Below are 24,593 nucleotides of genomic sequence, written 5' to 3'. Positions count from 1 at the left end.
ATTCTGTTTGTCATCAGATGTTCTCAGTTTATTTGTAGACCTCATTAATTTTTGATAACGTATCTGGCTAATTTCTTACGGCTCTGAGCGTGGAAGCTCAGACTTTGAGTAGAATAGGTTGAGAGGAACCAGCTACTGACCGGCATTTGACTGTTACCACTGTGATGGAAACACCTTCCCAAGTTACCATTCTAGGTAATAGTTGCATGTCTAATTAGAGACATCATGACAATGTAATCTGAAAACAACAAAACTGCTGGTAGTGGCCTCTCTTCTGAGAGTTATATTGGATTTTTATAGTAGCTTGTTTTAGCTCTACATAATTAACTTTAATTGCATGTCTATGTATGTGTATGCTTTTAATTGTTGAGATTGATACTGTAACCGTTAGGTTTGTTTAGTTGTATTTATTGCATGTTTACTGTGCATTATGTTGTTTATTTCCCTTTTTGGCTTTAAAAATAAAAAGAAAAAGGCTTGGCAGCAGACAGGAGGGTTGTCTTATACTGTCCTGGCTGCTGTGCTTTGCAGGAAGGGGAAGATGGGTGATTTTTTTAGAGTAACTGAGCCATGAGGGCTGGAGAAGCTTCTAGGGTGAAGGTGGGACAAGCAAAGGAGAGGAACTGGAGAGCTTGAAGGAAGCTGCGGGTGGAAGATTCCTGAAAGGAGCAGAGAACTTGCTTTTAGTAGTATGATGGTAGAGAGAGAGAAGCTCTTTTAGGGCTCTGGAGGCAAAACACGAGGACTGTTCAACTCTGCCTTTGAAAGCTTTCAGATCAGATAGCCAAATCAGAGGAAAAGACCTACCCTGCAAGATGATAGTGCCAAAAAATTTGTTTTCCAGATTTTTCCATGTAGCAGATTTGAGTTCTGGGTTCTGTATTAGCTTAGTATTTTTGTGCTAGTAATTAGGAACAGAGATGTGTGCAGGGAGGCTGTTCATTTTTTTTTTTTGCTGTTTGGTTTTGTCTGTTCTTTCGGTATGTTCACGCTAGTATACTCGGTGATTTCACCTGGAGGCTCTGGGTGAAATGAAGCTCCCTCATGAATGTCCTCACACAAACTGTCCAAATGTTGTAGAAAGATGAGAGCAGAAAAAGCAACTTTTGTGGTTAACTCCTTGGTGTAGTGTGCTCTGAAAACATACATGAATGTTGCTGCAGAGATTTGACATTTCTTTGTTTTGGTAGAGTAATAAATGCATGTTTATTTGAGCCACAGACTCCAGGTGGAGTCACTGGCTCATTGAACTAGCTTCGGTCACAAAGCCTTAAGTGACGAATGTGGAAACTACACAGACCCACTGAAAAGGACAATATGAAGTATTTAAACTGAACAGGGGGCCATTCTTGCTTTCCGAAAGGTAGAGGTATTCTAACTGTGACTTAATTTTATCAAAGCCCTCATGAAGCTGACAAGTTCTTTGGTAGTTTTTATTGGTTTAATTTTTTTTTATTTATTTGTTATTCACTGGGTGTGACTCAATGCAAATAAGGCTTTGTTCAACTTGCTTTTTCTTTTTTCTTTTTCCTCATGTTTGCTATCTGCAGAGAAGGCACATAAGTAATTTCTGGATGGCCATTCTAACACTTCTGACATAAGCATTTTCAAGTGTATGCTTGCACAAATATTTCAGGTGAGCTTTTCTTAACCCCACCAAAGCCCACTCCAAATGCCTTTGTGTATGAACGCCCCCTGAAAACGGAGGTAAAATAACAATGGGGCTTTTTTTTTTTTTTTTTTTTCCCAAATGTTGATTTTCATACACAATGGTCTTACCTGATTTGTTTAAACATACTTATTCTGAGATGCAGGAGTTTTAGTTTCTTTCTTCAGTCTTTGTCAGGTAAATTGCCATTGATTTACGTAAAGATTTAAGCAGTTTTCATACTGCTTTGCAAAGAAAAACTGCATTAAAAGTGGCATACTTTCCTGAGGACTGTAAACCAAGGCTGCAGAAATGAAATAATGTTTTTTCTTAGTTATTGGCTACTATATAATGTGTAAGGTTGTTATGTTATACTACTTGAAACGTAGGGAGAACAATGCAGTCGCTTCAATCATCATTTTTCCATGTGAATAACCCATTGCACGCTATGACTATGTCACCCCATTTGTCATCTGGGTGACAGCATTTTCCAGACAGTTGAAATTCTTTCCTTTCCATGGTGTTCCGTGAACAGTTTCACTTGATACGGGAAACACGATTTGGTGTGGATATTTCAGATAATGAGGAAGCTTGATTTTCCTTCTTTCCTATCCTTTATGTTGTGGAACAGAAAGATATAAAGAGTATGGATAAGATCACCAGGCCCAATGAAGACAAGTGTTTTATGACCTGGAGTTTCCTCCAAGTACATTATTAATACCAGGTATAGCAATACCAACAGTTTCAATTCTTAAATGACTTCCCCTAGGTTTTCCTTGTTGGTAAAATTATTTTCCAGTTGTAGAGAAAAAGCACTGAACTGATGGGGACTTGAAATAATACTGGTTCTTTCAAGTTTCAATCCTAAATTCATGACTATGTATACTATCTAATGGAAAATCCAAACTGGACTAATTTTAAGGGGAAAAGAAAATATTACTTAAAGTTCAAAGTCTGCAGAAAGTTCTCTAACAGTCCTAAGAAGCTGCTTTTTCCCTGTTTATTCAGTTTTCAGGGGTAGAGGTGGATTTAAAATTGCCTTTTCATTTTATCTTATCTTTTGGGATCCCAAACATAGGACTTAATTTTTTTTCTTTCCTTTTCTAGAGGCAATAATAGATACCTTGCTCTCATAGACCTTGAGAGAAGTTAAATGCCACTTGGAAACTCTGTTTCTGAGCTGCCTTTTTTTTGTTGTTGTTGTTTTTTGTTGTTAGTTGATTTGATTTGGTGTGGTTTTAAGGATCTTTGTTTTAAATTTTTTTCACCACCACACCCTTTTTTACTCTTAGTCAGAGGAAAAATAAAATCCCTAAATTCTTTAGCTAAGGATTTAGCTGAAAAGTTTTGAGATTTTTTTTTCCTCTGGATTTCTAGACGAGATAACATAATCTTTTCCATGACTGACTGTGTAACCCTTAATCAATGCCAACTAATTAATCCATTTGCTTTTGCTGTGGACTAATTTTGATTACTGATTCAAAAGGAAGCGCATTCTTCAATAATGTTGGTTTTCCCCCCTCCAGTGTGGCACTTTACATTTGCCTTTGACCGTCTCAGGGCTCATTTCAGTCCATTTCTTGAGACTGTTGAAATCTGTCCAAATAATAGCCTGGTACTGCCCATGAACATGCTGCAAGTCCTCTGTCCAATTGTTCTGGTCATTAATGAGACCTTAATCAGTACTGACCCGGTAGGGATCCCTGAGATACTCAAGTAGTATCTGGCCACCAGTTGGACTCTGTATGCTGAACACAACCCTCTTAGCCCAATGTCATCCTGTTTCCAACCTATTTTATATGGTTTTCCCCTGCACATCTTGCCAGCTTCTCTGTAAGGATTGTATGAGAGGCTGTTGGAAGCCTTGCTAATGGCAAGACATGCAATATGTTCTGCTTTCCTCTGGTCTACAGAATCCAGAGTCATCTCACACAGAAGACACTCAGGTTAGTTGAATGCAATTTGCTCTTGGTAGATCCAAGTTCTGTCCACATCATCTTCTTCACTTGCTACCTTCCCTCTTCAAGTACAAAAAGTTTGACCATTTGGCCTCTCAGTGTCTGGATTCCTGAGCTCGGTCTCATTTTGACAGTGGGAAATGTTTGCCATTTCCGACTCTAAGAAAGAAGTAGATGTAAATTCCTCTGCTGTACCTGCTCTTTAGCACACCTGGCTGTTACCTTCACAGGATGACTCCCAAAACAAGCTGTCTGCAGTTAGACTCACTGTTACTTATTAAGAGATTTGAGAACATATTTGTGATTTTTTTTTTTTTTTTCATTAGAGAATGGAATATCTCACAGTAGCAGTGCTACTTTGAGACTCAAGATGTTGACTGTTTCCTCATCTGCCAGAAGTTTCTTCTGTTGCAATGTTAGCTTGGCTTAACTACCTTGAAGTTTGCCTGGCTCCAGGAAAAGAGCCACTCTTTGAAAGAGTGACGGAGCTGAGCTGAGCACAGGAAACGCTGTTGAATTTTCATTTCATTATGAGTTTATGTTCATTTTCTAGATTGAGTCTTCTGAAGTTGGCCTAACCCAAAGAAATGTTTTGGGCATAGGCAGGGAATAAGATCTCATGACAGTGTTTGACTTACTACTCCTTTGAAATATAGAGTGAAAACATGCTTTGCTTTTGGTGTGACCTTGGGCAAGATACCATATTCTCACTGCAACATGTTTCTCTGCATGTATAATGGGCTAATAGCATTACTCAGCTTTTTATAAAGTTTCTGAGGATATATCCAGTGAAGATGATGCATACAGGCAAGTTTCGAACCATATGAATACTTTAGATAAATGATAGTGTAACAATTTTCATTTCAGCTGTCCAGAAAAGGTGGTACACTGGCAATTTTAGATGCAGTTCTATGCGTGTCTCATCTGGTCAAGTGGCAGGTTGATGTTAAGAAATGATGCCCAGCTTCCTGAATTGCAGCATCTGCCATCTTCCTTGTATTGCTGTTAGCGAACATATGGCCAGAAGCTAAGCCAATCAACTTGCAGGATTTTACAGAAAATTTACTTACCTTTCTTCCCAATGAAATTGCTAACTTTCTTTCAGATAGGTGAGCTGATCTAGCAGTCATGTTGTTGCAGGGTGAGCCAGATTTGATGTAGAGGAAGGAGCAGGAATGTGGGGAGGGGAGGGGAGATGACAAGAAACCTCCCTTTTGACAGTTAATGTGCTTGAGTTGGTTGAAATATAAATAAAGCTGCAAAATAGAAGCTTTAGGGGTGCGTTTGACTTCATGGCCTCTTACCAAGTAAGCTGTGTAGCTCTGTCTTTTTCAGAGTAGAAATCTAGATGGCCGCAAACCAAGGTTGCAGGCTATTGCAACACACTGTGATATTTGAGGAGAGATTACTTCAATTACCTGTTTGTTCCGTGTTAATATCAACATTAACCATTATCCACATAGCTTTCAGAAAGTAAAATTCTACTTACCCAAATCCAAAGCATTACAGAGAAAATATTTCCCAAAATGACAAGGCTAAGTTATTTCTGTAGACCTGCCTTCTCGTTTCTGAGGTGGGGCTCTGACTTCCTTGGAAGTACTTGGATTTAGACCGTGTGTCCTCACTGCCTTGCAGAACATGGGGCCAAGTGTAAATTGAAGCATATCAGCTTTTGACAGGTGGAAGATTAAATGCTTTCATATCACATGTTAGCGTTTTGCTAGGTCTCCTTCTTAGATTTGTTTGTCTGAACAGTGGCTTTTGTTTGGCTGCAAGGTGAATTTGAGCCCAAGGACAGTCTGGGTCCTGGTTTTGAAAACCAATATTAATACGAACAATTAACAATAAAACCTGCTTCAGAGGACCTTAAAATCACTTTATGCAACTTCAGATTATTTTGTTTTGTTTTGTTTTTTCAGTCTTCTAGTATGCTGATTTAACTGTTGTTTCCTCTCAGGAGCAGTGAAACTTTGAGGCATGTGTTGAACTTTTTTTGGTTAAACTTGTATTGCTAGTACAAATTCCTAACGTTACTTACCAGTCACTTCATTTCCCACATAAAGTGCTTCTTATCTGGCTTCTTTAAGGAGTGTATTTATTAAACCATGGTCACATGTGACACATACATTGCAATAACTTTTATAGCATTTATATTTTGCGTACTGTGTGTGGCCTTAGCTTCTCACAGCAAGTTAGGAGATTTATCCTCAAATATTTGGATAAGAAGTCCAAGATGTTATTTGAGGCACTGGAATGAAAGAATTATGTCAAGATATGTGGCTCTGCAGTCACAGTGGATGTTCTAAAAATTGATTCCATGGTGTATAGTCTTCATAATATTAGATGGACAAGATGATGTGAAAATGAAAAACCATAAATTGATCTATCCTGATCTGCTCGCTGTAACTATTAAGAAAAAATTCATGCAACTTCTGTTTTTAAAACAAGTAGAATCCCCCAAAAAGGGAAAGATCCAGAAACACTGTAATTCTTGTTCTTTCTTATTCCTGAGTGGAAAAAAAAAACCCCTAACTTCTGAGCTGTTCTGTATTTTAATATCAGATTAGGAAAATGCTGAACGTAGTCAAGCTCTGTACATGGGTTCTGCTCTCAGAATATACAGTGTAAGATATCCTAGTTTTTGCTAGATATCATTCACAGAAATACCCGAAGAAGAAAGGATAAGGAAAACCCAGACAGATCAGGGGGTCAAGAAGCTCAAGGCCAATTTGGGAAGAAAACCTGCAGGTAAACTCACTGCTGTGCCTTCACAGAATCACAGAACGGTTGAGGTTGGAAGGGACCTCTGGAGACCACCTTGGCCAACCCCCGTACTCAAGCTGGACCACCCAGAACAGGCTGTTCAGGACTATGTCCAGATGACTTATTAGTATCTCCAGGGATGGAGACTCCACAACCTCTCATGGCAACCTGTGCCAGTCTGTGCTCAGTCACCCTCACAGTAAAGCAGTGTTTCCTGATGTTCAGATGGAACCTCCTGTGTTTCAATTTGTCCTCATTGCCTCTTGGCTTGTCACTGGGCACCACTGAGAAGAGTCTGGCTCCATCTTGTTTACACCCTCCCTTCAGATACTTGTACACATTGCTGGGCTTCCCCCCAAATCTTGTCTTCTCCAGGCTGAACAGCCCCAGCTCTCTCAGCCTTTCCTAATAGGAGAGATGCTCCAGTCCCTTAACAGTCTTTGTCACAAGGGCACGTTGCTGGCTCATGTTCAGCTTGGTGTCCACCAGGATCCCCAGGCCCTCTTGTGCAAAGCTGCTTTCCAGCTGTGTGCCCCCAGCATGTACCGGTACATGTACTGGTGGGGTCGTTCCTCTCTAGGTGCAGAACTTCCCTTTTTTGAATGTCATTAGGTTCCAGTCAGCTCCTTTCTCCAGTCTGTCGAGGTCCCTCTGGATGGCAACACAACCCTCAGGCATATCAACTGGTCCTCCCAGTTTTGTGTCATCCACAATCTTGCTGCCCCATCATCCAGATCATTAACGAAGCTGTTGAATAGAGCTGCGCCCAGTATCTATCACTGGAGCACATCACTAATTACTGGCCTCCAACTAGACTTTGTGCCACTGATCACCACCCTCTGGGCTTGGCCCTTTAGCCAGATTTCAGTCCACCTCACTGTCTACTCATGAAGCCCTTGCTTCAGATTCCCTATGAGGATCTTAGGGGAGACTGTGAAAGGTAAAGTGGGAGACTGTGAAAGGTAAAGTACAAAACCACATTTATACTTGAACAAATCTATATAAACAAATTACCACCTCATTTCATCTTTCTAGAGTTACTGGAGTGATTATTCAAATCAACAGGCAGTCTTTGACAGATAGTTATTAACACATTTGGTTACATTTCTATGTAACTTTATAAAATACTTTCTTTTCATTAAATTATATATACATCAATATTATATACATATGCAAACAATGTAGCATAGAGACCAATTACCTAACAGCTATTGCACTGGTGAAAGATCACTTAAAAAAACCACATGTAATAGGTGTATTTTATACAACATTTTCTCAGAATGTAAAGGTTGCTTTGCTGGGAAATGTGCAAAAGAAATGGTGTGATAAGATAGTGTATATACTTGCTATCAGCTCTTACAGCAATATACGTTTCATAATTGGATCACTGGAAGCATGCCCATGAAATACATCCCTCTCAAGTAAATCACAAAAAACAAGGCTGAAAGGACTGCCTTATATAACTAAATGTAATACTCTAATTGTAGATGAAGTTTTTTAAGCATGAGGATAAAGAATGAAAACAGTGGCTTCTGGTAAGAAAATATTTAGAACTTGCTATTCTTGAATTTTTGCTGTCTGGAATTATGACCAACGCATCTAGTCTTTTTCATTACAGTTCATATAAAAATTATGACATAATGTTCTTTTCTTATTAATTTACCAAGTCCCTGTGGGTTATTAATACATTTATTATTGTTTTTATGCTTGGTTTTACTGTTTTTATCTTGAAATAAGCTAAAGAAGTTCAAAGAAACTGCAGACTCTCATATGCAAATGTAGCCTGCAGTATAATTATGTTCGAATTTTGAAATAAAGCAGGTGTACAAATTGTTTCTCAGAACATAAAGTAAGCTCACCCTTACTGTTAATGTGTTTTTCTGCTAACTTACCTGATCTTCCTGTCTGCTTGTGCCTGGTTATTTCTCTGGGACGTAATCCAAAAGCCATTCAAGACTCTCTGTTAATTCCAATGAACTTGTTGGTGATCACGGTCTTAAAATTCTCAACTTGAAGCTCTGCAGGAAGGAAATGTTGATGGCTTATGTAGCGCTGATTACCGGGAAGCCCTTGTTTTGAGGGCTTTGGGCTGTGCTTCATTTCTAATAGTATATTCCGCACCGATACCGACTTGTTTTAAAGTCCTTTAGTCTGGCATGGTTTTAAATAGAGACCTTTCCTTTATTAAGTGTATTGTATTACGGCTACTTGAGGGTTTGGTGTTTTGGGTGTGGGGTTTGGTGTTTTGCTTTTTTCTTTCTATTTAAACATGAATGGGTAACCCTGTACTTACAGTATACCTTTTATCCCCTCTAGTAAAAGGAAGCACTCTGCAATAACAGCAAGCTGTCTTTTACATAAGGCTGTAAACCAGAAACCTCACATAATTACATGATGCTTTTGCAGAAAATGAATGTTATCTTTTTTCCATCAAAAAATAAATTTTGGTGCAAGTTCAGCATATAGTTTTAAGTATTTTTATGCTTCTGTGAGCGCATGCTGAAGCAAGCAAGTACTGGTTCATGTTTTTAAAAAGAAATTATAAAAAGTCACAAAGATTAACTGTCCTGCCTTGCCACCACCTACCCTGAGCTCATGGGGTGATTTAGAACCTGTTCAGGTTCTGCACAGCTTGCCACCTGGGGTCCCCATGTTTGCAGTGCCTGGAGACTTGGAGCGCTGTGGAACAGGCAGTCGTGCAGCAGCTGAGGGACAGTATAAATCAGGCTGGTTTTGCAAAACCATTGTGATGGCTGCACTCCTGTTCTTCAGCCAGATCATTCTATTGTTTCTGTTTTTCAGAAAATCAGTTATTGGGTCAACATTCTTCAGTAATATAGAGGCTGGAAAAGCAACTTTGTTGGTGCAAATTTATTGTTATCCATCAGCAATTGTGAATTTTGTTGAAGTAAGATGGAGACTAGGCAGAATGTATGAATACAGTGATTCATAGAATAACGGACTGTCCTGGGTGATAGATTGCAACAGGTATGCTTTGCTTAGAAAGTATTCCAGACACCACCTGCTTTATATTCCTGCTTGTCAGACTTCTAGTACAGAAAGGTTTGGTTTTAACTTTTGTTGCCGTTTAATTTTTGTTTTTATTTTTTTACTTGAAGAATAGCAATTTGTTGTCCACCTCTGTGCAGGTACATATGCAAGTTAAAAGAAAACCAACCATTCTTTTCTCGTAATGCCTTCAGACTACTTCAGGTTGCAGGCAGCTTCTTTGTTTCTCTCTCTTTTTTTTTTTTTTTTTTAATGTGTGTAAAATATAAGTGTCTATAATACAGAGTCTTTTACACAGCTACAGATCTGTCCATTTTGTGACAAGATGTCCAAAGGATAACGTTACAAATATATGTAGAAAAGTATGAAACCCATGTTTTTTTCTTTGGATAGAAGAAGAATCCAAATAAACAGTTCCAGATGATTCACTTTATCTCCACAGTAAAAAAAATCCCCTTGGCTCAGGAGACCATAATAGGCACTTTATATAATATTTAGTATGTATTCAGTGGTAGGAAAAAGTGAAATATTAACATTAGAGCATCTGTTTATTCAGGTGAAGTTGTGTGTTTTCTATCCAACTGAAAAAGTTGTTCTGGTTCAAACTGAATAGTCAACACGTGGTGAACTTAGTCCACCTTTGAAGACATGTAGGCATCTTATCAATTTTTCAGTTCTGGCAGCAGTGAAGCAGAGACTTGGCTATGGGGTTACCTCATGAATGAGTATTTGGATATTTGGACTGGCTTCACAGATTATAGGGACAAAGCTGGTCAGGTTCCAGGCTCGCTGTGTGACACAGCCATACTTCATAAACAGAACGGGGATGTATCCTAATACCACAGAAATTAAATTACTTGTCTGAGAGCATATAGAGAAAGTTGGAGGTCACTTTTATATTTTTAATAGCGTGCTGTATAATATAATAGGGGTTAGTGTTCTGTACCAAGATTAAGGCCTTTTATGCAGTGCAGTCTGGAAATGCAGCGAGAGACAGGGCTTGTTGTGAAGGCTAAGGAGATGAAGCAAAGGCACAGAATGGCAATTCGACTTGCTCAGTTTGTTGGTTTGGGATTTAAATGAGTTCTCTGACTCCTAGATTGGTGTCCTAGCCACTGTATTTCACTTTTTGGCTTGTCTTTCCTTATTGCAAGTGTCTGTAAGATGAGACACTCTGGGCTCAGTTTTCATCTGTCTCTGGCACTTGCATAGACCGTGTCTAGAGTAGCAAATAGCACAGAGCAATATAAGCAGATCTTTAAAACAAAATATTTGGTGCTAAGGCTGAGTGGCCATGCTGTACACATATGGGAGATTTAAATAGGATGGGTCTAGCCTGGTTGCATTGACTGAACACCTCTTAGCAGTTTTTGAGTATTAGCTGCGCTTCTGAAATGCACGAGCAGGGTTAATCCAGGTAAATCCATCTGCATGTTCCTGGATCTCTCTGTGAAACAAACTTTAAGTGGGGATTATGGTGGCTGGCCCAGAAGGCTGTTGCAGGGGGAGTTGGTAAGATGTATGATAGCAAATCCAGGTGTATGCCTCCCAGCCATAAATGCAGCGTGACTGCTAGCTACCTAAGAGATGTGCATTTGATCAAGGTGAAAATACATATACCTGTTCCCAGGAACTGCTGGTTTATTAGTGAGCTAAGAGTATTATGGTCTACCACTGAGGTGCTCTTCAAAACTAAATTTATATTCCAGACTTCATTGCTGTCAGCGACAGATGAATCTGCATTGTAAGTGAGACCCTATAGGAATGCAAGTGACCCTCGAGCTGGTCAGCCTCACCATGGCGAAGGTGTGGCATTGTGCTGTGCCCTGAACAGCGGTCCATCCAATGCTGTATCATCTCAGGTTCCTAGCATCAGAAGAGACTTGAGACTTCTTTTAACTTGCTGTCACTTTTTTTTTTTTTTTTTTTTTTTTGAATAGAATAGTTACCCATCTTGAAAGAGTTTGTTCCCTGCTTGTGGGGGTCCAGGGCAAAAGAGGACTGGTCAAGGAGACTTGTGTGTTTACAGAAATACACCCTTGAAGCAACCTGAAATGCTAATTTTGATATATCCATCATAATAGCCAAAACAATATGCTCTTCAGGAAAACAAAGTAGGGCTTACATTTGCACAATAGATCGTAACAGTTTTACTTCATGGGTTTGAAGTTCTGGTTGTTGGGTTGAGGAGGGTCTTTTGTTTTTTTCTTCTACACAAATATATTCAATTTTCTTTTCAAAGCAGGACTGAATTAGCTGCAGGTTCTCCAGTGTTCAGAAAGCTCAATAAAGCTTTGAAAATAGCCTACTGAAAAGCGGTCAGAGGAGATTTCCAGGGGGAGCATATCCAATTAAAAATTCTTTTTCTGAGAGACTGTTTTTCAGGAAGGAATTAACTTTGTTTTGAGACCAAGAGCAAACCCAAGCTGTAGTTTTGTTTGGGGTTTTTTGTTTGTTTTTCTTTTTCTATTGCAGAGAAGGGAAATTTAGAGGTCCTTTTAGACAACATTGCATCTACTGGAATGTGGCCCTAGGAAGAGAGATTAAAAGATGTGCTTCTGATAGCTGCAATCTGTTATCTGGAAAAGCTTTAGGTTCCTGAAAACCAGCATAATGTAGCACTAAAGAAAGAGATAGAATGTAAAAGAGGTGTCAACAACTACCTCCAGATATTAAGAGATCAGAATATAATGTAATTTATTTAATTGTGAAGGCTAAATAAAGCAAAAAAAAAAAATCAAATATTTAGATCTGTGGAAAGAAATTTGTAGCTTGGTCAAGGCTGATTGGTGGTTTTTAATAGTCCCTGTAAACGGTGTGGACATTTTGTGGCTTTGTCTCCAGTTAGTGGTCAGATTATTTATAGCGGATTCAAAGACTGATACTACCTCAAGGAAATTTATATATTCAGGAAGCATTATTCTGTTGGCTACAGAAATGTTATGTGTAATCCTTGTAAGTCATGGGAATAGTTACATTTCCCACTCTACCCCAGAAAAAAGAATTGTCAAGATAGGAAGTGTTTTGTATAATATACAAAGGATTTTAATTGATTTACCAATTTAACCTAAGCACTGGATCTTTCAGATTCTTTGTTCTGAAGAAGATGTGTGTCTGAGGACACAATGATGCTTTTTGGGACAAGCTGCTTTGTGCTGTAAAGCAACGAGTGTGCAGCAAGGAGCTGCAATGTGGAGGTGGTTCCAGCCATGTTCTCAGCTATTCAGATGTCTGGTGTAGAGATTCCTGAACTCCTTGTGTGAGTTATTTGGGTCTGTTCCTACTGAAGCTTATCCAGGTAGGCTGAAAGATAAAGGACTCAACAAATGTAACGTGGAAAAGCACTGCTGGGTTCTAATCTTGCTCTTTAGCACACTCATGTTTAGTAGTTGTAGTTCTTGCACGTTGTCAGAGCAGAATCTTCCAATGCTTTACCTGTTTGGTTTTTTTTTCATTCCTGATTAGTGTTCTGGTTTAAGGGTATTTTGTGACTCCTGTTTTATATACAGGTGAAATTTGTTCACTTTTCCTAGCTCCAGTCAACACTTTTTTTTCTGGCAAAAATAAGCATTCAACATGGCTGATGTATATTTGCTACGTAGTATTTTGCAAGTCATTCCTCCTTCATGTTCAGGTGTGGTTTTCCTTTCCCTGCATTTTGAAATCCAATAATTCTTAACAACAGGATTAAACAGCCTCATCGGGAAAGCACTAGATCTGTGAGTCAATAGCAGAAGGAGTAGCACTGTGATTTAGCTGTACAATTTCAGAGACGAGTTGGCCATTGCTCCGCAGAGTTTTGTGCATCACCTGGGAGAGCATGTTCTTAGTGCAAATGGCATCAGAGCTTCTTTAATGTGGGGGGTGCTGCTTTTGTCATCTGAAGAGCTGTTTCCCAAAGGAAGAAAGGTGAGATCAAGACTTCATTCTGCAATGTGTGGGATTCTCTCTATATATTCCTCAGCCCTTAGCTTTTCAGAAATTGTTTTTGTTTTCCTGACAGGTCAACCTGAAGTCACTCTCAGTCTCATTAAGGTCATATTTTTCAGTTGTGTAAACAAGTGGGACACATCAACAAGTGAAACAGCTGAAACTTCTGAGGCTGTATGTGTTCTACAGCAGCAAAGAATTTTGCCAGGAAGAATACAGAGGCCTTAATTGCATCCTGGAACTAACTTGATTTCTTAAAATCATTAGATGATTAAGCCATTAATGAACTTAAGCTGTGCCTTCATTTCAGCTTGACCAGTAATAAGTTCATTAAATTACTCATTACCTGACATTAAATTTCTGAACAGTAGCTTTCAGCTACACTGCAAAAATGTGGGTATTAATCTAAATTACTATAAATGTATATTATTCCTTTCTTCTTCTGCCAGTGCAGTATAATGACTGTAGGCACCAGGCACACAATATATTCCTGTTCTGTTTCATGCATCACTGTACAGTGTTTTCAAATTTGCTGCTCAACCACTGTTCCAGTGTCCAGTCGCCTCCTGCTAGCCTGAAAAACACAGCCTTACAAGCAGATGATCATCTGTCATCCAGAAGATGTGTTCAGAGAAGTCAGACTGCTTTGTTTGGGGCTTTTGATACGTTCTTTCTCACTCTTTTTTTTTCCGCGTTACAGCTGTTGATGTAATTTGACCAGCTGACTCCCAGCAACCTTTAGAAACCTTTCATTACAAAAGCAAGCAACGCTTCGGCTACAAACAGCAAAGCTGAGAAGATTCATGTGTTCGGTTGTATCTGATTTTAATAGTTGACTTCTCCGTAGTGTCTTTTGAGTTAACAACAACTCTCTCTATGATGTCTTCAGGCAGATAGCAACATTCTCATGTTAAGACCTCGCAAGTACACGAAGCTGTCCATGTTATCCAGGTTGCTCCCTTCTTCCTGTGTCCTGGCATGACAATCCACTTGGTTGCAAGATAGTCGTACTGTGTCCAACTGGGATGTAGTTAATTTTCTTCACAGTACTGTGTGGCGCTGTGTTCTGGATGCATGGCTAAACCAGCGTTGAGCGTGCACTGGTGTTTTGGCCCTTGCTGAGCAGTGCTGGCACGACACAAAGGCCTGCCTTGTTTCTTGCTTGTCCCTCAGCTTGAGTAGGCTGCAGTGGAAAGAGGTTGGGAGGGGGATACAGCTGGAATGGCTTACTTGAATTGGCCAGAGGGGTATTCCATGCCATGTGATGTCATACTTGACAGTAAAAACTGGAGGTAGAGGAAGAAGAGGGGTGGGTGTATGTGAGTGGCTTGGTGTGGTTACTCAAAGACTGTCCGGCTGTTGGTCTGCTTATGGGAGGTAGTGAGTGATAGCTTTGAGTTACTTGCCCGTTTGGGGGCAGGGTGCCCCCCCTTTCCTTCAGCTGTTAAGCTGTCTTTATTTGATCCACAAGTTTCCTTGCTTTGTTCTCCCTGTTCTCTCCCATGTGCCACTGAGGGGGAGGGGAGTGAGCGGCTGTATGGGTGCTGGCCCCTGACCAGGCTCATCCCACCGCAGCAGTAAGCATCATCACAGACCTGTGGTTAGAAGCGGTGTTGCTCTCCAGGCACCTGTTTTGTGTGCCCTTTAGGTCAAAATTAGCTGTAGGACAGCAGGTTGTCACCTGATTTGCATGTATATTTGCTTTGAAGGTTTTGGCCATTGGAGTAGCAGCTCTGCCCATCAGTCTCCAGTGATAACGTATTCTTCCTCAGCTACTTTATTTTTATTTTAAAACCATCAATTTGCAGAGTTCATTGTGAAACTCTTGACTTTACTCTTTCATAGGTAGGAACCTCATACCACTCAGGACAAGGAATAGTCTACCTTGTGATCCTTTGTTAAATGGACTTTTTTAAGCTTAGTAAAATGAGTGAAATACTTTTTCTGTTGGTCTCACTATTGTATTTACCCAAAACCACTACAGGGCAAAGCCTCAGCTGCACTGTCCCTCTGTCTTTTAAAGAAACAACCCATCCCTTATATCAGTTTTGTCCTTTTTTTCCAACATGGATAGGATTTTGATTAAAGAATTTAGTTCAGAAGCTTGTGTAGTTTTTTTGAGAAACCTTTCAAAGACCCTGTCACTAAAATCAACTCTTCCATATTCTTCTTTCTCGTATGCTTAGCTGCAAGTGAGCCAGACTATCATCTGTTGCTGTCATCAGTTTTTCAGAAGCTCTGTCATTTCCAGAGACGATTTCTGTTCAACTGTCTGACCACTTGCTGTGTCTTTTCACCAAATGCTATCAGGTCTTGCAGTCCATTGTTTTGATAAAAGTTCTAGTAAACCTCCAACCACTTTTTCAGAAAGTAAGTTTATCAGAGCATCAAGAAAGCCTTTGGAGTATGGGACTGTTTTTTCCTGCTGTCTTTACTATTTTGAGTGTCCCTGTTAATCTTTGCTGTAATACTGGCAAAGTTTTGGGGGTTCTTTTGTTTTTTTGTTAGGTTTGGGTTTTGGTGTTTTGTTGGGGTTTTTTTGAGGCAGTTATTCTTGTGTCATTCTCACTTTCTTGACTTTTTGCAGTGTCTGCAGTACGCCTGTACGATAGTGTATGGGTAATTAATGGCATCTGTTTGCTGTTGCTCTTGTTTTCGCTTTGAATGGATGGAGAGTGGGTGTGATATCTAGGGCTTCTTTGTTAACTCTCTAGTGTACCTCAGGTGACTGTCCTTTAGGATTAATTCCTGGGCCAAATCCCACAGCATTTTATTTCTGTGTTTTTCGAAGCCTATCACTGTCTCCATGTTGTATTTTCATAGTTCATCTTTCTCACAGAGCTTACAGTGGGCAGAATGGTAGCTTATGGTTTGGAAGTCCAGGTATGTGTTGACATGAAGGTATTTCTTGCAGCTGCTTTCTGTTTCATGATACAAGGAATCCTGGCCTCACATATGTCTCAGCACTGTGCAGGTCCATTTCTTAACTCTGCTTGTGCTGGAGATGCATATTGCCTACACCTATGCTTCTCAAGTTTTCACAAATTTGTTGTGGTCACTTGCCTGCTTAATTTCTTGCTCATGGCTCTTTTCATTTGGAGGTGGGTTTAATCAGCATCGCCTGCTTCACGGTGTTTAGTACCTGAGTCAATGCTGGTGCTGCTCAGCTACTTTTCAGTTCTTTCTTAGGGTCAGTCCTTTACCTGAGAATCAGTTGGTGAGGGTTGGTGAGGCTCACGTGTTGATTTTTAATGTAAGTTGTGTTGCTCATTGAGCTAGTTACATTGGAATAGTTTGGCACTCTCCTGGCCTTGTTGCTTGGGATTGTGCTACCACGTCTGCCGGGCGCTGTGTCACCCAGGAATATGAGCCTTGGCTGTCCAGTGCCTTTCTGAGCATTTTCTTGTCCATATGACTTTGTCCGTGTAACATACTCTGCTGTGCCTCTGTATTTTGTCTGGAGTTTTCCAGAGCTGTCCCTCTCCAGTGTGTATCTCTGTATCGGGCACTGGCTTTCTGAGGACAGTTTTGGAGGTGGGCATCATCAAGGAAGTCCATTAGATGTAGGTCACCCTTACCTAAAGTAGCCCTGAGGTCAGTCACTCCAAGCCCTGAAGATCTTGGGTGCTGCTCCATTTCTACACTTTTGCTTCAGTTTTCAGCTTAGTGGTAGCAACTTTGATCTTTCTGCCATTTCTTTCCTTTTCTATGCAGGTTTGAGACTGGGTTAAGCAGAGTACTGCAGCAGAATTAAATGTCTTTTATAATCTAGGAAAATTATATTAAGTGTAATTTCACGTGGAAACGAAACTGAATTACATCAACATAGCTAATGTTGTGTAGGAGGCCAAATACTAATGTATGTGTAATGATTAGCTGTTTTGAAAATTGGCTGGTTTTCAGTGTATACATTACATAGGCTTTTTGTATAAAAATCTGCCTTATTAAGTACTCAGTAGCGTATATTGAGATCCTTCTTGCTTAGCTTGAAGAAGTTAATTCAGGTGGCTGTTCTAAGATGAGGATGCGCCGCTGCACGCTCTATTTCTGGGATGATGTTGCTGGGCTGCGCAGCAATGCTGTACTCCCCCCTCGTGGCGACAGGCAGGGGAAGAGCGGGCGCCTGGCAGGCGTCGCACGAAAGCCACGCGAACACGAGATGCGCCGATTTATATCGACTCTTACGGCTCTTCTTCCCATTTTGAGCATGGGCAAGTGTTTCTTTAGCAATGGAAGTTACTGGGGAAAAGACTGTTCTGTTAGCCGTACTGCTCAGTGACAGAAACAGTTTGTTTGCTGGTGAGGTATTACACTGATAGCAATTGCAGTATTAAAAGGCTGTGTCCCATCTTCGCTAATGTATATGAAAAGAGGCAATCTTCCCCCCCCCCCCCCCCCCCCCCCTTTGGCTAAAAAAGTAGGATCATACTCTTTGTTTCTGGCTTTTTTAGAAACACCTCGATTTACTTTGTGATGGAAGGATGCTTGCTGTGGGTAGTCTGTAAGCTTGCAAAATAGTGATCTATGATTAGTGTTCAAAATACAAGGCTAAACCCTAAACTTCTTTAAATGGGACTCCTTAAACATCTGCTTCTTGCCTTAGAATATGATTAGAGTTGTGTGCTCATTTCAGTGGTTAGACCAAGAAATGCTGTGCTGGTCTCGGCTTGCGCAGCAGCACCGCGGTCGCCTCTGTTGATGACAGGCGGTGGAAGTTGCCCACCCGCTCGGTGCAGCTCTGCCCCGCTCCCCTGTGCCTCTCCTCCCCCAGCGGTCTCCCCAGGGTGCCCGAGAGGCTCTTGTAGCCCACCTGACTGCTCCAGGTGGAGGAGTGGTGGGAGGCGTAGGCTCTGTGCAGCAGTCCTGGGGCCTGTGGGGAAAGAGGGGCTTATGAACTGCTTTCCTTCACGGAGTTGTGCGGGCAGGCATTCGGATGCGTATGAGAGAGAGAGACGGAGGCAGGGCTGCTTTGGAGCTGTTAGCTGGCCGTGCTGTTGTGTGTAGCTCGAGCTGGGGTGATCCCGTGTGACGCCCTCGGTACAATGGTTGGCAGAAGCAGAGAATCTAGTTATTGCTTCCCAGCCCTTGGAGATTGTTTCCTTGGACACTGGATCGGTGTACTGCAGCAAAACAGAAAAAATTGTTTCCAGGCAGCTGGACTCTGGGAGGCAGCACTCAAATGTTTTTTCAGCTGCATCTAAAAGATAAGAAGGCTTTGTTGCCCTTCCCCCCCTCTTCCTTTTTTTTTTTTTTAAAAAAAAAAAAAAAAAAAAAAGTCTTTAGTGTGATGGCATTTCTTTTGCAAGTATTCTTACCTGTAACTCACACTTTCGGCCCTTCACAAAATAATACTGAAATATTTCTTTCAAACTGGTAAGCAATGTTTGGTCTTGATGGCAGTGCGATCCTGTCACCCTTTGTGTATTGGTACTGCCCATTTAAATAGCTGGCACCTGCCATGGACAATGTCATGCTCCAGTTATGATCTGTGAGCTGGCACATCAGTTTAGGTTCTGGGTGATGCCCGCAGTCTTTGCAAGAGAGCTGAACATTCAGGGCCTTGTTTCAACCTTTGGCTACTCCTGAGTGGAGTCTTAATTGCTAAGTAGCCTCTTCTATTCTGTACATGCTGTACCAGTTTTGTAACATCTGAATGTATTTCCACTGATTTGAAATTACATTCCTTCTGATGTGAGGTTCTAATCTCTACAAGCAGAATTTTCCATAAGTTTTCTTTCCTGCAAGGCCAGTAGAACTTTTTAATCCGCTATTTTTGCTTCAGAACATCATTTGAAGTATTTGAGGCTGTGCTTTTGTATCTCACTGACAGTAGTGTATGAATTGTATGAGTGAGAGGAGGGTCAGGATGTAACTTATACGTAAGATTTTGGTAAAGCTCCTTGCAAGGTGAAATACTGCTGTATGTATGGAAGAGTAATAGACTAGGTGGTGATATCTTTTTGGTGGTGCTGGTGGTTGTTTTTTGTGCTAGCTATTGATTTGTAGAACCAGTGAGCCTTGAAGAGGGACCAGACTGAGATACCTTGCTCTTCTGCCCCCTGCCCCCCACCGCCTTATTCCCCTCTTCCCCCACCCCTCTTTCCAGCAACATCTTTTTTCCTGCCAATTTGGTTGCTTTCCCATGTCGCCAATGGAACTGATGAGCACTGAAAAAATAATACTGACATTTTTAGTTGTGTCATTTGGCTTTGGAGTTCCTGTGCTAGTTAGATTTTTGAAGGAATGGAGAATTTTTCTGTTCCTCAGCATGTATTCAGTTGACTTCTTTAGCATGAAGAAGCGCAACACTTTATGCTGAGACTGCACTTCAGACATACTTCTTCATGACTGTGCTGGAAAGGGTCTTTCTTTTTCAAGGAGACAACAACTTGATGCTGAAAAAAAAGTTGGGATAATAGCAGCTGAAATATAAACAAGCTGACAGGATGTTAGAGAAAGGTTATCTTGGAATAATGGGCCTGGTGAAAAGACACAAGCGAATGGAGGAGATGCTCTCTGAGGTGTAGCCTTGACATTTGTTGTATGAAAATAATGCCACAGTAAAATAGAACAGGAATACAGTTCTGGCTCCCACAGAGTAGTAGGTCTTGTGGCTCTGGTCACATGCCAGATGTCTACATGGAAAGACAGAAAGCACAGCAAGACTCACTGCCGTTCCCATCCTCCTGTCCTGCATAGCCAGCTGTCTGTTATCACGGTACTTTTCAAGAGCGTTTCTGTTTGCTCTAAGCCTGTAACAATAAAATTCAGAATTTTGTTGTTCAAGTTCACGTGGCCAAGGGAGGTTAAACTCCATACTGAAAGTATCCAGGCTTGGCTTTTAAGCTACTTGGGTGCCTTAAGACCTTGAAAAATCTTACTGTGTTCTGTCCTGGTTTACTGCTTTCCCATTTCTGATGTTCTTAAAATGAGAAAGTGCATGTTATTTTTGTGTATAGATCCCAACTATCTTGATGGATTTAGACCTTTTCTGAGAGTGAAAATTTTGGAGAAGGAACGGAAAAAATAATGTACTTTATGAAATATCAGTTTATTAAAAAATTCAAAATTTTTTGTTGATAAATTTGCTATTTTGTGTAGGTGTCTGAGGTTTTGTGTCTGTTTTGGTTTGCTGACTTTTAAATTCCTGCAGACATACGTCACCTCTTTGTTCTGTGAAGTCAAATAACATTGCATGCTTTTGTCTTATTACTCAGTAGAGCTGTGATTTATTTTTAACTATTTATAGCAAGCTGTTCATGTATCTTTTCATGATTTATTACAGCCTATGGGGAGAGATTGCGCTTCATAATGCTAGGGACAATTTGGGCAGACTTATGGATTGCCCCAAGAAAGCCATAACTGCATATCCTTTGGGCTTTGTGGCAGCTCAAGCAAATCCAAAATGACTCAACAACTCTGCGTTTAAATGTGTTAGGACTTTTCATTTAATGAAAAATTGAAATACCTTATTTTTTGATCCTCTTTTCAGGCAGCAATCGAATGCCAAAATAAAAGAAATCCTACCAGGGCAAAAATCCAGTTCTTTGATCAATAGCTTTACGTTTGGTACCTCTTAATGCAGCTGTTCAACTGTTGCAGATTGAGGGCTCTAGTGTGAAGAGTTTCCGTGCTGCAAAGAACATGCATGTGTGAAACTGAGTAGATCTGGCAATGCAAGTTATTTTCATCACCAAAATAGGTTACTTTTAATCCAACTTCAGTTTTTCAGCCTTGTGTGTTCCTTGATCATTTAGAGCATTCAAAGACTTCCTTATGTCATTGTTTAAGAAAAACTAAATAAGCATTTAAAGTATGTGGCCTGCTAGCTACATTTTTACAGGTGCCTAAAGAATGGGACCAGATGGCTTTGAAAGCTTGCTTTTTATTTTTGAAATACCCTGTGAAGCATGGGGCTTCTGATGGCAGTTAACCTGTCTGGCAATGTATAGCTGCCCCTGCATGAGAGGGTTGTAGCAGTCAGCAAGGATTACATTAAGTGCTTTAGCTCAAAACTGGGAGGAAGATGGGAAGATGGTTTCCTCCTATAAAGAGGAGAGATCCTAGACCTGTCAAGAACATTTAAGTTCCGTTTGCCTGTGAATGCTTTAAGATTTGAAGACAAAAAAAAAAAAAAAGGAAAAAAAAAAGGATTTAATCTTTAAGTCTTACGTAGATGTAAAAGTTGAAGTTCACATTTCAACTATTGCAGTTATACCGGCAGTCAATTCTTTCCCTTAGTGTCACTACTTTTTCTGTGTGTGTGCACCTGTGTCTGCTGGAATGAGTTTAAAGTAAATGAAAAAGGTGGACTTCTTTTGAAGCAAGAGTGCTAATGCTAAAGTTGGTCAGTTAACTTGAATGATTATTTTTTTCTGACTCTACGGTTGTATTGATAACACTTGTTCTGTTTAGAGATGTTTTTTAGTTGAATTTAGGAGGTGATATTTACACTTGAATTTGGGAGGTGTGTATTTAAAATATGAGAAGACCATGCCAGAATTCATTCTGAAATTCGTATGCGTTCAATTAATTCTTAGCTGTTCGGTCAAAAATAGCAGCATCCTGGCTTCACTGACTGAAAGGCAGAGTGGAAAATTGTTTGCATGGATGCATAGGGCCATATCACCCTATTCCATACACGCTTTGTGTAGAAACATACCGGGGTAACACTTGACTGCATGTCTTCATATTCAGCACCTGATCACTATCCCAGCAGGTATCTTTTTGCGAATATAAGGGTTCCAGAAAATTCAGGGATTGCAGGAAAGGTTTGTACAGACTAGCAGGATGGCTGAAAACATTCTGATGGAAATGTTTTTCTACCTCTTAGAAAGAGCCAGTCCTCCGAAGCCTGATTCATCGCAATTGAACTGTCACGGACTTGCCAGGTGTGTCTCAGTGATATTACCCGCGGAGCCTCTCTGATGAGAATCCCATCAGCAGCCTGGCTAAAGTGGCTGTGTGACTTGTTTACTGTCCCTGCTAGTTCTGGTGTGGCCCTGGGGACCTCCCAAGTGTCCTGCTCCTCCATGATGCTGAAACTGCTCCAGGCAAAGGCTCTGCAGACAGCTTTCTGGTCAACAGCGAAACCAGGGCTCTGTACTGATTGTCCTTATCCTGTAAGCTACCTTGTATACCATTGTCCGTTTTCTTCCTGGAATTTTCTCTCGCTTGGTTTCATAGAACCTGTTTTGCTTCATTTTTCCCTCCTACCTTCGTTATCACTCTTTCAATGCCTTTCCACTCCATCTTGCTGCATTTGTTATTGTTGAACTGTGGTCCGTTTCTTTTATTTACATCAGAGAATCTCATCTGTAAATACAAATCACATTAATCTTTGCCATGATGGCTTGGAAATGAATTTCTTTACTGCAGGCCTTTCTTCGTCAACCAGAACTAAAAATAACTTCTTGTGGCTATTCAACTAGGTATCAACAGCTCAGCATGGCTAAACCAGACCTCCTGTAGGCTCCCCTACTGCTGCTTCCTTGGCACTCTGGAAAACAATGTAATCTTACCATGATGTCCATAACGTCTGTGTCTCCTTTATTGCTTTGTTCTTCCTCTAAGTTCAGAAACAACATAGTGTTATGGATGACTAGATCTTATTTCTCTGTATGGTTTCTTAAAATCAGTTCATTGCTGTTTTAACAAACAATCAAAACTTTGTTCCAACTCTTCTTCACCCTTTAAACAAGCTTGCCAATTAGTCCAATGTCCTTTCCTTTGCTTTCTTCAGGTCAGTCCTGCACTCTCATACCCTTTCAAATAGGTTTGCTGAAGATCTTTACTGTATCCTGTTGCAAACAGAAGCAAACTATGAGCATCTCTTCTGAATTTCTTTTCCTTCCTTGCACAGAACATGGTCTTAACTTTTCTAGACCTTTGCAAACTCTCAGTCATTACAGAAGCATCATTCTGTCCTCTTTAACTCATTCATTAAAATTTCAGGCTCAGTCTTGTGCTGTCTTAGTACAATAATATGCTTTCTCTTTGAAAGCATCTCCAAGGTATTCTGCATGGCTACCTGATGACCCTTTCTTTAAAACTGCTTTATTGTGTTGCCCCAAAAGCTTGGAAATAGTCAGGTTTCTGGGTTATTACTCTTAAGTACCTGTCAAACTAGCCAGTATTGTCTGATTTGGTTCCTTCTGCCCCCTTCTTTGTCATCTCTTACTGTGTTCTATGATGGGAAGGTCTATTGAGTCAGGATTTTCTTTGTTCTTTTTTTTTTATTTTATTTTTGTATTACACGCAGCACAGCAGCATGCTGGGTTGTCACTGAGAACATTAAGACAGTTATAATATTAACTAATTAATGATAGTTAGGGCATTGCAGAGAGATTTTCTGTGGTGTGTATTTTTGAGAGGGGTGGGGGTAGAAGCATGTAGAAGTGCCAGTTGATCATTTCATCCCTTTTGGAACATACCACCTTGTCTTCATGAGGAAAAAAGTGTTTTTTGAGGGTTGGTGTGGTTTTTTTGTGTTTTGGTTTTTTTGTGGGTTTTTTCTGTGTTGGTTTTTTTTTTTTTTTCTTTTTAAAGTGGAGAGCAACCACTTTGCAACTAAAAGATGCTGTTACTTAATCTGAAGGGGCATTTGGCTGCCTCACATAAACACTGTGTATTTTGGCAAAGTTAGGAGCTTTGGCTTAGTAAGATCCATGTTTGGAATAACAGGGTGTGTTGCAAGACAAAATTCAGGTACCTTGGCAGAGATGTATGCGTAATCTGGCATGATGCCTTTCTGCACTGTGCCTAGCTGTAGCAAGTGCTAAAGTCCCTTGTGAACAATATATGAATCTCATTTTGGGGAAAAGAAGGAGAAAAAAAAAAAAGAAAAAAAAAAAAGAGGAGGAGGGAAGAGGGAGCCAGGATTTATTTTAACATTTAGTGGATATAAAAACCAAGTATCAAGAAGCAAAACATTTCCATGAAGCATTTGCTGTGAAAATTCTGCAACTTCTTGTTGCAAACCTCTATCGCTTGGATTGGCTGATTTCCAGAGCATCAAGGCTAGGAACTGAGGGACTGAAATATAATCAGTGGTGATACATTTTAACCACATAAAACATTCTCTGCTTCCAAAGCCTCCAGTGTCTCTAGTAAGCAGTACAACAGCAACAGCTCCTTGCTGCTGGACTCCAGAGACGGGGAAAATATTGGATCAGAATGGTAAGATGCTCTTTACTTTTTACCAGATCTAAATTATTACTTTGAAAAGGCTGTTTAAAAGATGATGATGAAATGAGTAGGGATCAGCATTTAAACCAAGAAATCTG

The 24,593-nt window shown here is 40.3% G+C and overlaps 1 protein-coding gene across 2 annotated transcripts in view; it reads left to right on the top strand.

Moving 5' to 3' along the window:
• PLD5 (phospholipase D family member 5) overlaps positions 1 to 24,593 on the top strand; it is a 203,393-nt gene that overhangs the window by 24,145 nt on the left and 154,655 nt on the right. The window contains exon 1 of one of the 2 annotated variants that reach the window (XM_080389759.1): positions 19,133 to 24,486. The exons of the other annotated variant lie outside the window; for it this stretch is intronic. Coding sequence (XP_080245885.1) covers positions 24,484 to 24,486 — 3 coding nt within the window. The 5' untranslated portion in view covers positions 19,133 to 24,483. Of the gene's footprint in view, positions 1 to 19,132; positions 24,487 to 24,593 lie in introns of those variants that run through there. 2 annotated transcript variants of the gene reach the window in all.

Source organism: Falco punctatus (genome assembly GCF_963210335.1).
Source record: "Falco punctatus genome assembly, chromosome: 5".
Lineage (NCBI taxonomy): Eukaryota > Metazoa > Chordata > Aves > Falconiformes > Falconidae > Falco > Falco punctatus.
Note: the sequence above shows the minus strand (reverse complement) of the source record. Positions and strands in the feature narration are given on the sequence as shown.